A 13,305-nucleotide genomic window follows, 5' to 3' on the forward strand; every position below is an offset into this window, starting at 1 on the left:
CAACCCTAGTGGTTGCGCGAGGGAGAGCTGAACAAAACAGTGAATCGGAGGAATAAAAAGTTATTTTCTGATCGTTTCACGGCCGTTATATTATAAAGCACAAATAAACACATCCACACTTTTGCTGGAAGGTGCCCCATTGTCGGATTATGAGTGATTGCAAAGCCTCCTGTCTGTGTGTGTGTGTGTGTGTGTGTGTGTGTGTGTGTGTGTGTGTGTGTGTGTGTCGATTAAACTTGTGCGTCGGTATGAGATGCTGAGGGGCAAAGCAGCAGTTAGGAATGACAATGGGCTGCTCGGTGTTATTTGCTGGGGGTTGCATACCCACGTGGGGCGCAAAAGCTCTTTGCTGACACCACTTAACATTAGTGGTGTGCGATACTGCAAAATTTGGTATCGATCCGATAGCAAGTAAATACAGGGCCAGTATCGCCGATACCGATACGATACTGATACTTTTTAATAACTAAGGTGGATTCATCATCAAATTGTTAAATCTGAATGAATTTTCATGACCTTTAAATGTTTTTCCTTTGGATTATTAATACGTTAAAACCCAGGACACAAGTGCCGCAGTGCGTACTGGAGAGAAACTAAAACTAAAGCAGGGCTGTAGTCAAGACCACCTTTGTCGAGTCCAAAGAGGTTTGAGTCCAAGACAAGACCGAGTCCAAAATGGTTTGAGTCCGAGTCAAGACAATGCATGACAGTATCAAGACAATCATTATAGGTATGTTATGTAGGTATGTTATGATAACTTAATGTTCAAGAACATTACCTTTATCTTCCGCTATGTTAGCTAATGTTAACGTTAACACATAGATAAGGCTAAGCAGCTCCTAGCTCTGCAGATAACTTACTTAGCAATGTATGATGCCTCTGCAGGTGTCTACGAAATTGTCCCACAGGTTTCCAAAATTGTTGCTATGCAGAATTTGCAGTCTGCCCTGTGTTTCTTTTTAAGCGCAGTGCTGAGAAATTCCTGGTGATTTCTATAACCAAATTTCAGTATGGCAGAATTGGCGTTTCTTCGTTTGTTACAGTGTGTGTGAATCAATGAAAATGAATGGCAATAATGTTAGATGATGCAGATGCAGGGGGCGTGCGAAGATAATCTAGTGTGTGATTGGTTATCAGGTGGCCAGTGTTTCACTTTCCCTCTAATATTATTATAAACATAATACAGACACCTGGACTCGGTCAAGACCAAAAGCCATATTTGGCAAGACCTGTGGCAGAGATCGAGACAAGTCCAAGTCCAAATACCAGCGAGTCCAAGACAAGTCCGAGACCATAGAAGAACTGTCTCGAATCCAAGAGCGGACTCGAGTACTACAGCCCTGAACTAAAGTATCAATCTTATTACACTGGTGTTGATCAATATCAATACCAACGTTGGTATCGATATTATCGATATTTGGATCGATCCGCCCACCACACACAGAAAAATAATAAGAAAAGAGAAAACTTTGCACCGCATTTAATTTAGGGCGGGAATGTTGCCACAGACACTCAGATCCTATTAATTGGCAAAGCAGCAAATACAAGCTCTTTCATCAGTGGATCATATGCTCAATCACCATTGTTAACTCACTCTTTGATACATAGGAACTTAATAGACAATTAACTACATGAAAATCTTACGAATTACAGCTTTAAAGTACATTTAGAACAAAATGTGTGCTTGATTTGCGATTAATCGTGAGTTAGCTATGGACAATCATGTGATTAATCATGTTTGATAGCATTAACCCTCAGAAAAAAAGAGTCTAGATGTGTAACGACAGCCATTCAAATTATAGCTTTTCTTTGCTAGTGTTCTGCCCTCTATTTGAGTGCTTGTAAAAGTGTTAAGTACTGTAGTGCTCCCACCTGGTCAACAGCAGTAGTGTTAGAGCAGGGAATTTCCCTAGAGTTAATAAGGCATGGTAGAGTGTGACTGCTTCTGCAACTTATCTTCCTATGTTGTTGCATTGGACACTTTTAGTCCATAAGTATTTAGTTTGATCACCTTTGGGATAATGTAAGCATAATATATTTGCTGTTCTTTGGTTTGCTGAAAAATACATTTTAAAGGGAGTTAATTGATAGCTAGCATAGCTGTAGCTGGTAGCTAGTGCTGCTTGCCCTGTGACTTAGCATTTTTTGTTTCTAGCCGTTGTGGCCTTACATTGTGCCTATGTTGTGTTACCTGGTTATGTTCTAATTTGTCATTTGTGCTTTTGTTGCGGTTTTACTAAAAATTGCGATATTTCATTAAATATCCAAGAAACGTTCCGCCTTGCGTTTTTTGGAGGACATTGTAAGCTTAGTGTTTAGCTTTGGAAAAGGGCAACTCCTTGCGAGGACACTATAGCTAGAGTTCAGGATAGTAAAGTCAAAGTTTGAGAACAGGCAAAAAAACAAATAGCATATTTAACATAGGTAAAACATACATGATTGATTAGGTCTCCAAACATTACCAGCCAGTTTATCAAGTGACCCTCATTTCTCCACAACCATGTCTGTCTCTGTGTGTCCCTCCAGGTGGGAGATATGTTGTATATGGTAAAAGCCACAGCAGAGTTGCCTCTTCCTTCCCCTCTCACTGCAAGGCCCAGTTCTAACCTCTCCATCCCCATCAACTCTGGTAGGAAACCTGTCACCTAAATGATGCTCATAAAGTATTTTAGGGCATCATAGCACAATCTGAGTGAAACTAAATGTTATTTACTATTGCAGTTTTTCCATTTACCTACTTTTTATGAACATCTCTCACCATTGCTCTCACCAACATCAATTATCATTTATTCATTTAACATTTACTGTAAATGCAAATATCTTACATATTTTGGGCTAGGTGGACATATTATGTTCTTATAATTTTTGGTGGCAACATGATAAGAGCATAATCACTTTTAAGAGGCACCAGTAGTAATATTTTGTCTTTAGCTGTCTCACTTAAATATAAAGTAGTGTATTTATAGTGAATAGCAAATCAAATAATATCAAGAGTGATGTTTTTCTCCACCAATAGACCAAGCTGTGTGTGTATCAGTGCTAAGCCTACACTGCAAGGTGGGGCAGGTGTGTGATGAGTTGGTGCGTGTGCCGCTGATCAATATGGCCTGGGAGCAAGCTCTGGCATTCTGGGGTCAGCACACCATGAGCGCCGATGAACACAAGAGGCGTATGCTGACACACACTTTGCACAGCAGCACTGTGAGGGCAACCACAGCTGTACGCAAGCGCTTCAAACAACAGGTACAAACACATACTGGCTCTGGAAAGCAGATGTTTGGCTATACAGTAGGAAGGGCAGACAGGGGGGGATTCCACATCAGTATTGTGATATTTTTTCTCTGTTGTCCATATTTGACTTGCTGTCCCTCTTTTTCTCTTCTCTTGTTAGGCCCAAGTGTTGAGAGGTCTTCACAGTAAACGGGTAGAATACAGTGTGGAGGTTTCTTTGCCACAATACTTTGCTTTACCTAGTATTGTCACAATACCTATAATGGAAGACACCAACATACCATGGGAGAATCCTGCAGGTACACACGCGTAAATACCTGAAGAATGTAGTGTTGTGTGAGTCGATGTAGTGAATGAATGAATGAAAAAGAGAGTTGGAGAGGTGGAATAGGATACTGAAAACACCCAGAATGCCTGTCTTGCAATGAAAAATTCAGCAAACAAAGATGTATTTCTCTTGTTCACTCGCTGCACTCTCTCATCTTCACTCCCTCTCTCTTATTCACTCACTAGCTCTCACAGCTCGTTTGTCTTTCTCTCTCTGTTTATCCTAACATAAACATTTTTATAACTTTAAAAACATTAAGGTTATAAATGTCTGACCCTCATCTTTAATTAGGTCCTATGGATTTTACCTTGGGCTGACTCGTGCAAAAAAAGTAAAAAGCTTTGCTAGTTTCTGGGATTTTTTTTCACAAAAAAAAAAAAAAAAAAAAAGAAAACTTCATGGATTACAAATGCATAACACAAAGAATAATAATTGACCTTGTTTGCAGTTGGAAATGTCCTGTCAAACATTTTATGGACGTTTGGACGGATTTTTACCATTACATTTTAAATTAAACAACACAGTGGCCTTCACATTCTCAGAGATAACAAAAAATAAATATAATAATAAATAAATAAAATAGAAAACCACCAACCTTGCATAGCCCATGTCTGTCACCTCACCTTTTGGCTAAATCCCCAAATCCTGCCTCTGTATCTTTTTGCCACCCACCCTAACCTACCACCATTTCCCCCATACAGCCGTCTCTTTTATAATGGCGGTCTATGAGGTAAATGGTTTTGAGGCTGGCGACAAGTTAACAACATTCAGTACTAAAAACTCCACCTCGATAGTTGCTGGACCATTGAGAGGTATCCTCGGAGAAAGAACTTTTTGTACTCCTGGAACTATTGTACAGGTACTTAATTTAGTCTGTGGTTGCTTCGGTGGAAATGCGGCTAACGTTCTTGAGCTCCTCAAAAGGTCCTTGATTCCCTGGAAAAGGTCCCACGGCTGAAATGCCCTAATAGTTTTCACTCATGGTCATGTGATTAATTTATGTAACTGTCAACACTTCTCCTTTGATTGTCCACCTCCTCCCATCCCTGAGTCTCCTCTTCTCTCTGTGTACGATAGATTGTGGCTGTGTGGACATCCCATTACGGTTCCAGGCGAACTCCGTGGGGCAATTTACATGTCAGGTGGTCCTGAGGTCCTGGTGTGATACCAGGGTCTATGTGCTAGAGGCACTGGTTACTTCACAGGTAGATATCAGCTGATGTCAGGCGGAGCTTAGTAAACCTGTCAATGGTATAATCCTGGATTGCTTGTTGGTTCATGTGTTTGTAGTTAATGTTACTAAAAATCTCATTTGTGACCACAGGGAGGATCTGTGCATTTGGACTTCAGTTCGCCTGCTCACCGTTCGGTCACGCAAGACATACCACTGGTGAGGGGCAAGAGAAAATGCATCAATCAGTCTGGGTGTGCACTGCTTATTAAGGGCTATCCTAAAAGTATTTGATTAAGTATGAATCATTTTATATATTCCTTCCATAATAAGAAATTGCTTTCTTAGAGGAGAGTGGTAATCCTGAATACACAGCAACCAAAAAGCATGTTTGGAATGCATCTTTGACTAATTATATCACTGAAACTAACTAACATATTCAAAGTTTTAGGTTAGAAAAGTAGATGTTATGTTATGATGGCAGTTTTGTAAAATTGCTTGCCGAAATGTTAAATAATGGTGGGTTCTGGGTTTAAGTCAAATGATCAGACCTATGCGTCTCTCACAGCACAATGAGACTCACCAAGACTGGAAAATGCAAGCTGAGGTGCATGGTGAAGGATTCTCCGGCCCAAATGTTTTGAATGTGCCAGCAGGGACAAGAGCCTGCTACCCCCTCACCTTTCACCCTTCTGCACAATGCATTGTCACGGTAATGCCTTTTTTGTTGTGGTTTCATTGTTTCTTTCTTTCTTTGTGTTTTCTTGCTTGATTTCTGTCCTTTGTCAAATTCTTGCTATTTAACTGTCTTGCCTAATATACACTCTCTGAGAGACCATGCTATCTTTACAGTGTGGTGGTCTTGAGTTAGTGTGTATTCGATAAAATTCAAAGAGCAACACTAAAGGAGAAAGCCCACTTTGAAGTCTCCTGACACCAATGCTCATCTAGCCAAGCCCTCATATTTGGCCTTTCTTCTCATTAGCCTATTCCATTCCATCCTCTCAGGGAACAGTCAGCTCAAGTAGGAACACTTATCGTGATGCCTCAAACAGCAGCACAGCACACTGTCTGGCCTGTGTGGCTGTTAAGATGATATCTGGGAATTTAATCTTCCTCTGTGGCCAGCATAATCTTCCAGTGCTTTTCTAAGAACGTGATAGACTTTTATTTTACTGTAACTGAGGTCTCTCTTTTTGAAGTGTTCTGCAATTTAGTTAGTTGGCCCCTTACAGTGATTAATGAAAACCTCACTACTTCTGTCACGTATAGAGAAAGTTGAACAAAGAATTATTTTCCCATTTCAAAGTGATTCATTTGTTTAATCATAAGTGGACTAGAAGTTGAAAACTATTATTTATTTTGTGAGTAAGACGTTAAAAATCTAGAAAGATATATAAAAAAATATAAAAAAAACGATGTATAGATTATACATTTTATCCTATGCATCTATATTTCCAGCGGAAAATAACAAATGACTCAATTGTCAATATTTAAGTAAATACATAAATAAAAAACTACATCTTGAAATAAAAATAGAAACATATGTATACAGTAGAGGGAAAAGTGTGTTGCATTGGCCGGGAATCGAACCCGGGCCTCCCGCGTGGCAGGCGAGAATTCTACCACTGAACCACCAATGCATTTCTGAATGCATATTGAGGGGCAGGGCTTAAATAGGAGACATGCAGCAGTGAAGCAGTCCCTGTGCTGTTTATTAATTTGTTTGCCTGTCACACTTATCATTTTTTGTAAATTAAAATATGAAGCTGCTCACTGTAGAATGTACCACAATGAGTAAATTATGTGTATTTTGTGTTCACAATCAACAGTGTAAGAAATAACTTTGTGCAGGGAATACCATCTTGTCTCTCCAATGCAGTCTAATGCATTTTAGACTTTAATAAGAAACATTTTTGTCCTATAGTTATTTGTCCTGGGCCTGTCCTTTACTTTTTTGACTGCCTGGACTTTATCCCTACCCCCACAGGGCAAGCTGTCCTTACACAATGACTGTGAAGGTATCGAGCACGTGTTTACCCTCAGAGGAGTGGGAGAGCACCCCCTGCCTGTGGACCATGTGGTATTACGGTGCTCTGTAGGTCAAACCACACACACACAGATTGATGTCCCCAACTACAGCCAGAACAAACTTACTCTCAAGGTATAAGCACACATGCAAATAACTTCCACACATGCAGTTACTTGCTGACAAAGTCAACTGAACATCTTTGGGTTTGATGTACTCAGGGATGTCAGCATGCTCACAATGTCAATGCCAACATCGGATTGTTTAACAGGTTTAATGTTTACCATGTTCACTGTCTTAGTTTAGCATGTTAGCATGCTAGCATTTGCTAATCAGCAAAGTACAGCTGAGGTTGATGGGACGGCCATTGGTTTAGAAAGTATTGTGTCTTAAAACAAAGTATTAAACACATTGAAATTTGACCTGATGACGGCAGGATAAATCCTTATCCTGAGGGGGACAAGAATGTGAAATGTCATGGTAATTCATCCAACAGTTGGATAAAAAGTCAGGGTATCACTAACGACATGAGGATACATCAATGTGCCAATCCATCAAGTAGATATTGAGATGAATGAAAATTCTGTCCTACCGGTAGAGCTAAATGAAAAGTCAAAGGATCACAAAAGTCAGCAGGCTTCATCCTCAGGGACCTTGAATGTCTGTAGAGGATTTTACTGCAACCTAATCTAAACCTTATCTAATGGTTTTTGAGACATTTCAGATTGGACCACAGTAGTGGAGCAACAATGTTGCTCTGATTGTATATCCTTGTGCATTTTCAGCCATTTGTATGTGAGTGAGAATATATTTGAATGGTGTGTATGCACATACACATAGGTGGTGACAGATCTATCTGTTGTAAGTGGAACTCCCTCCCTGGAGATTGAACCTGGTCACAACGCTTCATACAGCCTGGCTGTGTCATCATGGAAACGAGGAAAACAGACAGGTGATTTTTTTTTTATTTTTCCTCTGCATGTTTGTGATTGTGGGGGTTATGTGGTTAGTATTTGACATGGAAGGCAGCTGCGCTCAAATGTCGGCTGACTGTTTATCAAATTCTATTACATTTGCGTAAACAGTCACACACAGGCTATTACACTCTTGTGTCCATTGTTTAGATGCCTGTTTTAAGACCTACATTTGAATTCTGTTTTGACTGTGTACACTAATGTTGTAGTGTTTGTGTAGCATGCCTGTAAGCCGAACAAATGCTGAGCACATAATGACGGAATATTTTACATTGTTGAATCACAACGTTAAAGTTGTAGTTTACCCTTGTAGTTACATATGTAAAATCAATCAATCAAAAAAGAAAAAAAAAAACCTGAACACTTCATTTACAACTTTTCCTGCAGGCTGTGTGTCATTTCTAGAAATTGAAGACATGCAGGAGGCAGACAAGCAGAAAGGTAAGCTTAGTGTTGTACCATATACTGTACAAGAACCATTTAGAACTTTAACACTTTATTTAGAATTGTTTTGCCCAAGACTTCATTAGAATGTTAGGTAATGTGTAAACGTGTGTGCATTTATACCGGATTTATGCATGTGTTATCCAGGAAACGTACTTGGACGCTACGAGGTGCATTTCTCTCTAGAGATAATTTGTGAGCCAGCAGCACCTATCAAGATCATAGATGTACAGTGTTCTGCTCAGGTAAGTTCTGCAAACACACTTTGTACTCTTTAAGTGGATACTCACAAACTCTGACGCATATTACCTTCAGGGACGCAAAAATTAGCATCAGTAATTTTTTTCAGTTCAGGGGAGTTTGTACTATGAATTTAGATGTAAATGAGCACATCCACAGTTCATCTAATGTTTTCTGCTGCTGAATTTGGAATATTTATTTACTGTATTTGAAGAGAAGACTCTTTGCTGTAAGAGTATAGTCATCTTTTAAGAGGAAGTTTCCATGTGAGGAAATATTATATGACCTATTTGTGTCAACTCAGTGATTTAAGTTATGAAAAATAATTGGTGGCAGATTTTTGGGAAAACACCAAGCTTTCACTAACCTTATATTTCAGACACAGTTTCCTCTGCTACAGTGATCACTCTGCGGTGATTATTCTGTTGCAGAGGTTATTTGTTTTAATTTACAATCCCACCCCTGCTAGTTTGCACCTTTGAACAGTGCATTGCTGCTTTTATTCCATTTTGACTCAATTTGAGTTATTACCACATAAAAAGGGTAGCACATTCTTAAATTTCCCCCTTAGGCCTCTAATGCTGCTGTTCTCACAAAGATTGTAGCTTGAGTTGGCAAAAGCGCCTACTCTCCAAAATCACAAAAAAATAAATAATGTCATTACTTTCAATTTAATATACATTTTTCATCTGGTAAGAATGCAAATGCAGTAGTCAGAGTAAAAATAGAAACATTTTATTGTACAACAACACATGGTAGTTTTAGCCTAATTGTTCAAATGTTATCGTCTTCTATAACAACTTTACTTTGTGACATACAAACAAGAATTTTACTGTCCGAAAGTGGTAAGACATTAGAAGACCCTGGTCAGCCCACTTGTTAGTTAGCAAGACACTACATTCATACTTAGCTTAAAGAGCAATGTTCTGAAAGAAAGTGAAATCAGTAAATTCAGTTCAGGATTTTATATATATATATATATATATATATATATCATTGTTACATTTGTTACAAGTAGTGTTTCTGCTGCTGGCCACTGTTACTGGAAAACTTAATCTTCCTTCTACACTTAGATCAAAAGACTATCAGAACATCTCAGGGGAAGAAAACAGGTGTCATCTTTGAAATGCTGTCTTCCCAGAGCTCAGTTGCCTTAGAGATCCCTGTCAAAAACCCACAAGAAGAGCTGCTGATGCTGGATGTGCACCTGGAAGGAGACGACCTAAGTGGGCCCAACTGGGTTTCAATTCCCCCACAGGAGACTCTCACCTACAAAGCAATTTTCTCCCCTGGCAGAGTAGGAAAGAGCACAGGCAGGTAAGACTGACCCGACCTTCTTTAAAGGAGGAGGTAAAATGCCCATTTACCATTCATTGTTTGGAATACAATATAATACAGTCCACGACATGAGCTTGGTAATGTAATATATACTCAGCAATTTATTTGTCTGTTTTGAAGTGTTTTAAATCTGAAGTACATATATAGTATTTGTATGGGTTTGGTGTGTGTTTCCTGACAGTGTGGTGTTCCAGTCAGAGCTGGTGGGGGAGTTTTGGTATCAGCTGGAGCTTTATGCTCTTCCTCCTCCAGTCATCATGCTACCACAGGCCTGCTGTCAGCTGGGCAAGTAGGTGTACACACACCAAGACACATAATATCTCAATGCACGTGTTTGAGTTTAAGGTGTGCCATTACATCCTTTCTTCTTTATTCCATCTGAGGAGAATCTGTCGTCGAGCAAGCAGTGCAGAGAAGGCCACAACTATAGCATTGTTAACAATGATCTTCCTGAATGTGGCCATAAGAGGGTTAGGATCAATAATTGTCCAAAATTTCTCCATTTACGACCAGGACCGAAACATATGGCTTTGTGTGCCAGTATCACACCTGCATCTTAAACCATTCTTATGCAATCCTGGAAAAAAGCCCATTTATTTGGGCTGGGTATTGTCAAGGACTTCATGATTCAATTCAATTTCAATACTTTGGGTCATGATTCAATTTTGATTTAATATGGCTTCAATACGATTCGATATCGATTCAATACGGTTTAATATTGGTTCAATACTTTACGTGAAATCAATATTCATACACTTAGGTGACTAAAATACCGAGAATATTCATAAGATGTCTTCTGATATTTGTGAAAATATTATGTGTGTGTGTGTGTGTGTGTGTGTGTGTGTGTGTGTGTGTGTGTGTGTGTGTGTGTGTGTTAGTGTTAGCATTTCTTTAAACCAATCACAATGGTCTTGGGGGTGCTAAGCTCCATTCGCTAAGATGGTGTATCTGCAAAATGGACTCGGGGAGGAACTTGTTTTGGTGGCGTGTGTATTTTGTCTAGGGTTGGGTACCAAATATGGTACTTTTTTTGGGTACCGACCGAATTACGTTGCTACTACCGAGGATCGATTCACGTTAAATCAAATGGTACCAAATTTCGGTACCTCGAGCGCAGGTTTGGGAGGGGAGAGGGTGGGATTTTATTTTGTGTGGTGTATAAAATGGATAAATAGGTTTGGAATTATTTTTACAACTGAAATATTTTTTTTTTGCTATACAGAGGGCAATTTAAAAGGTACCATTGGGTACCAGAACTGAATTTCAGGTATCGGTAAGAATGGAAGTAAATGAATCCGTCTATTTTAATAGTGGCTTATTACAAATACAATATGTTTTTTAAAGTAGTAGTAGTCACACTGAGAAAAAATAAAGTCACGTATAGAAATTGTAATGCAAGATGCATCTATAATCGTTTTATCATTGCATCGTAGCCCTCTGAATCGGAATCGAATCGTGGGGTGCCTAGAGATTCCCACCCCTAGCATGATAATTATGTCAGAGAGATAACTTACCACACTAACAGAATAATGAATAGCGATTATAGCTGCATATAAATTGTGCACACTGCTTATTATCTCAGTAAATTCTAAATGCAACATTTGTGTCAGGAAGCTTATCTGGCATTACTTTGTGTGTGTGTGTGTGTGTGTGTGTGTGTGTGTGTGTGTGTGTGTGTGTGTGTGTGTGTGTGTGTGTGTGTGTGTGTGTGTGTGTGTGTGTGTGTGTGTGTGTGTGTGTGTGTGTGTCTCAGATGGACCAGCCAGACCATTCCCCTGGTTAACCCAACAGCTGAGACGCTGGAGCTGATTGCAACCAACAGTAACCCTAGAAACTACACACTTGAAATGGATCCAGGAAGTACTGTAAGTACTCACACTCACCTTTGTGCCTCATCCTTTTATCAGCTCAGTATTCTGTTCCATTACAGCAGAATAAAGCTTCATTTGTCACAGCATACTGTACATCTGAAGTTACCTTGCTCCTGCAGTTGATTTACCATCGTTTTTCGATGTTCTTTGTAGTTCAATGACTATTTGATTTGTTTAAAATTACATACATTTCTTAAAACAGCCACATAGTACAAGACACTTGATAACACAGTTGTCGTGTTTTTACACTGCTTTACACTGTTTTTGACTTGCTTTATATCTGGGTGGAAGGCTGTGAGTTGCCTAGCAGTGTGATTTAAAGGATTTGAGCATGTGTGTGTTTATCCTCCCTAACTGTCCCTATTAAAGTTATTTCATGTGTTTGTGTGTGTATGTGTGTTCCAGCTTATTGTGGAGCCCCACTCCTCCACCCAGCTTGGTGTCCGTTTTAGTCCTTCATCCATCGGAGAGGGGAACCACACGGCAAAGATCACTTTCACATGCCCTCAGGTATGTATATATACACACACAAACACAAAGAGATAATTGATAACATGAATCTGTGTCCCTTGCCTTCACACACACACACACACACACACACACACACACACACACACACACACACAAGAATACATTCGGACACTCAAAAGTCACAACAACTTTGATCATAAAGACCTACTTTGGATAAACAAGTAACAAAATGTTGCTGTACTGGCGATATGGTTTGGCCACAAATTAGATGAGAGAGTCCCAAATAGGGCTTGGCTTACTTAAAGTTCGACATGAAACAGATCCGAAACCAGAAAATGACACGCTTTACACTTATTGTGATATATATTGTTTTAATATTAACAATTATCGTGATACATTTTTTGCCATATCAGCCAGCCTTACCACTTATTGTCTACAGTAGTATTTGTAAAATATTCTTTTTAAATGGCATCAATCTAAAAAAATGATTCATGGTTATAGTGAAGAGAGAATGCATACTGCCATTTTCCCTCCGAGTTTCATCTTTTGACCACACCTTTTCTTTGTCTTCCCTCCTCTGTATTCCCTTATTTCTCATTTACTTCATGTCTCTCCCTCTGGCCACTGTGTATGTGTTCATCTGTCTCTATCTTTCTTTAGTTGCGGGAATGGTGTGTTTTGTTGAGTGGGCGTGGCCTTATTCCAGAGAGCGAGGAGCCTCTGAGCATCTCATCCCTGATTGGCTCCAATGCCTCCATCACCATTCCCTTCACAAACCCCACTGAGCTCCCAGTCGTGCTCAATATCACACTCACAGGTCACAGCTACTCCTTGTATTTATCTAACAGACACTTTCTCACAATTAGTTCTCGTCGCATGCATGTGACACACTCAGACATGTTCATAATGTCACAGTGTGTACTTGGTATTTCTTCTCAGATGAGGACCCGAGTGGGGCCCCCAACTGCCATCAAGTCACTAAAGACAAGGAGGTCTTCTCTATCCCTCTAAGCCACACTGAAGGTATGTTCACTGATACGATTTTCACCACATTATGATAAAATGTTCAATAAACCAGTTTTACCAGGCAACACATAGTTCCCAAATTTCCGGAACTTTAAAGGTCCAACTTTACTTACTTACTTGAAATTGATGGTGGAGGTAAATATTCATGAAAAGGACAAGTTTGTGAACGGGCAACACAG

The 13,305-nt window shown here is 39.5% G+C and overlaps 1 protein-coding gene and 1 non-coding gene across 2 annotated transcripts in view; one reads left to right on the top strand and one right to left on the bottom strand.

Annotated features, from left to right (window-relative positions):
- The window catches only part of LOC144513089 (cilia- and flagella-associated protein 47-like), a 70,913-nt gene that overhangs the window by 39,140 nt on the left and 18,468 nt on the right, over positions 1–13,305 (top strand). The window contains exons 46-61 of the mRNA XM_078244161.1: positions 2,527–2,629; positions 3,017–3,243; positions 3,392–3,530; positions 4,637–4,764; positions 4,884–4,949; positions 5,299–5,442; positions 6,721–6,894; positions 7,600–7,711; positions 8,121–8,174; positions 8,325–8,422; positions 9,559–9,734; positions 9,937–10,044; positions 11,512–11,623; positions 12,035–12,139; positions 12,761–12,917; positions 13,040–13,123. Of these exons, the coding sequence (XP_078100287.1) occupies positions 2,527–2,629; positions 3,017–3,243; positions 3,392–3,530; positions 4,637–4,764; positions 4,884–4,949; positions 5,299–5,442; positions 6,721–6,894; positions 7,600–7,711; positions 8,121–8,174; positions 8,325–8,422; positions 9,559–9,734; positions 9,937–10,044; positions 11,512–11,623; positions 12,035–12,139; positions 12,761–12,917; positions 13,040–13,123 (1,987 nt within the window). The remainder of the gene's footprint in view (positions 1–2,526; positions 2,630–3,016; positions 3,244–3,391; positions 3,531–4,636; positions 4,765–4,883; positions 4,950–5,298; positions 5,443–6,720; positions 6,895–7,599; positions 7,712–8,120; positions 8,175–8,324; positions 8,423–9,558; positions 9,735–9,936; positions 10,045–11,511; positions 11,624–12,034; positions 12,140–12,760; positions 12,918–13,039; positions 13,124–13,305) is intronic.
- On the bottom strand, positions 6,303–6,373 carry trnag-gcc (transfer RNA glycine (anticodon GCC)). Its single transcript has one exon. It is a non-coding gene; the product is annotated as a tRNA-Gly (tRNA).

The sequence above is a fragment of the Sander vitreus genome, chromosome 24, assembly GCF_031162955.1.
Source record: "Sander vitreus isolate 19-12246 chromosome 24, sanVit1, whole genome shotgun sequence".
NCBI lineage: Eukaryota > Metazoa > Chordata > Actinopteri > Perciformes > Percidae > Sander > Sander vitreus.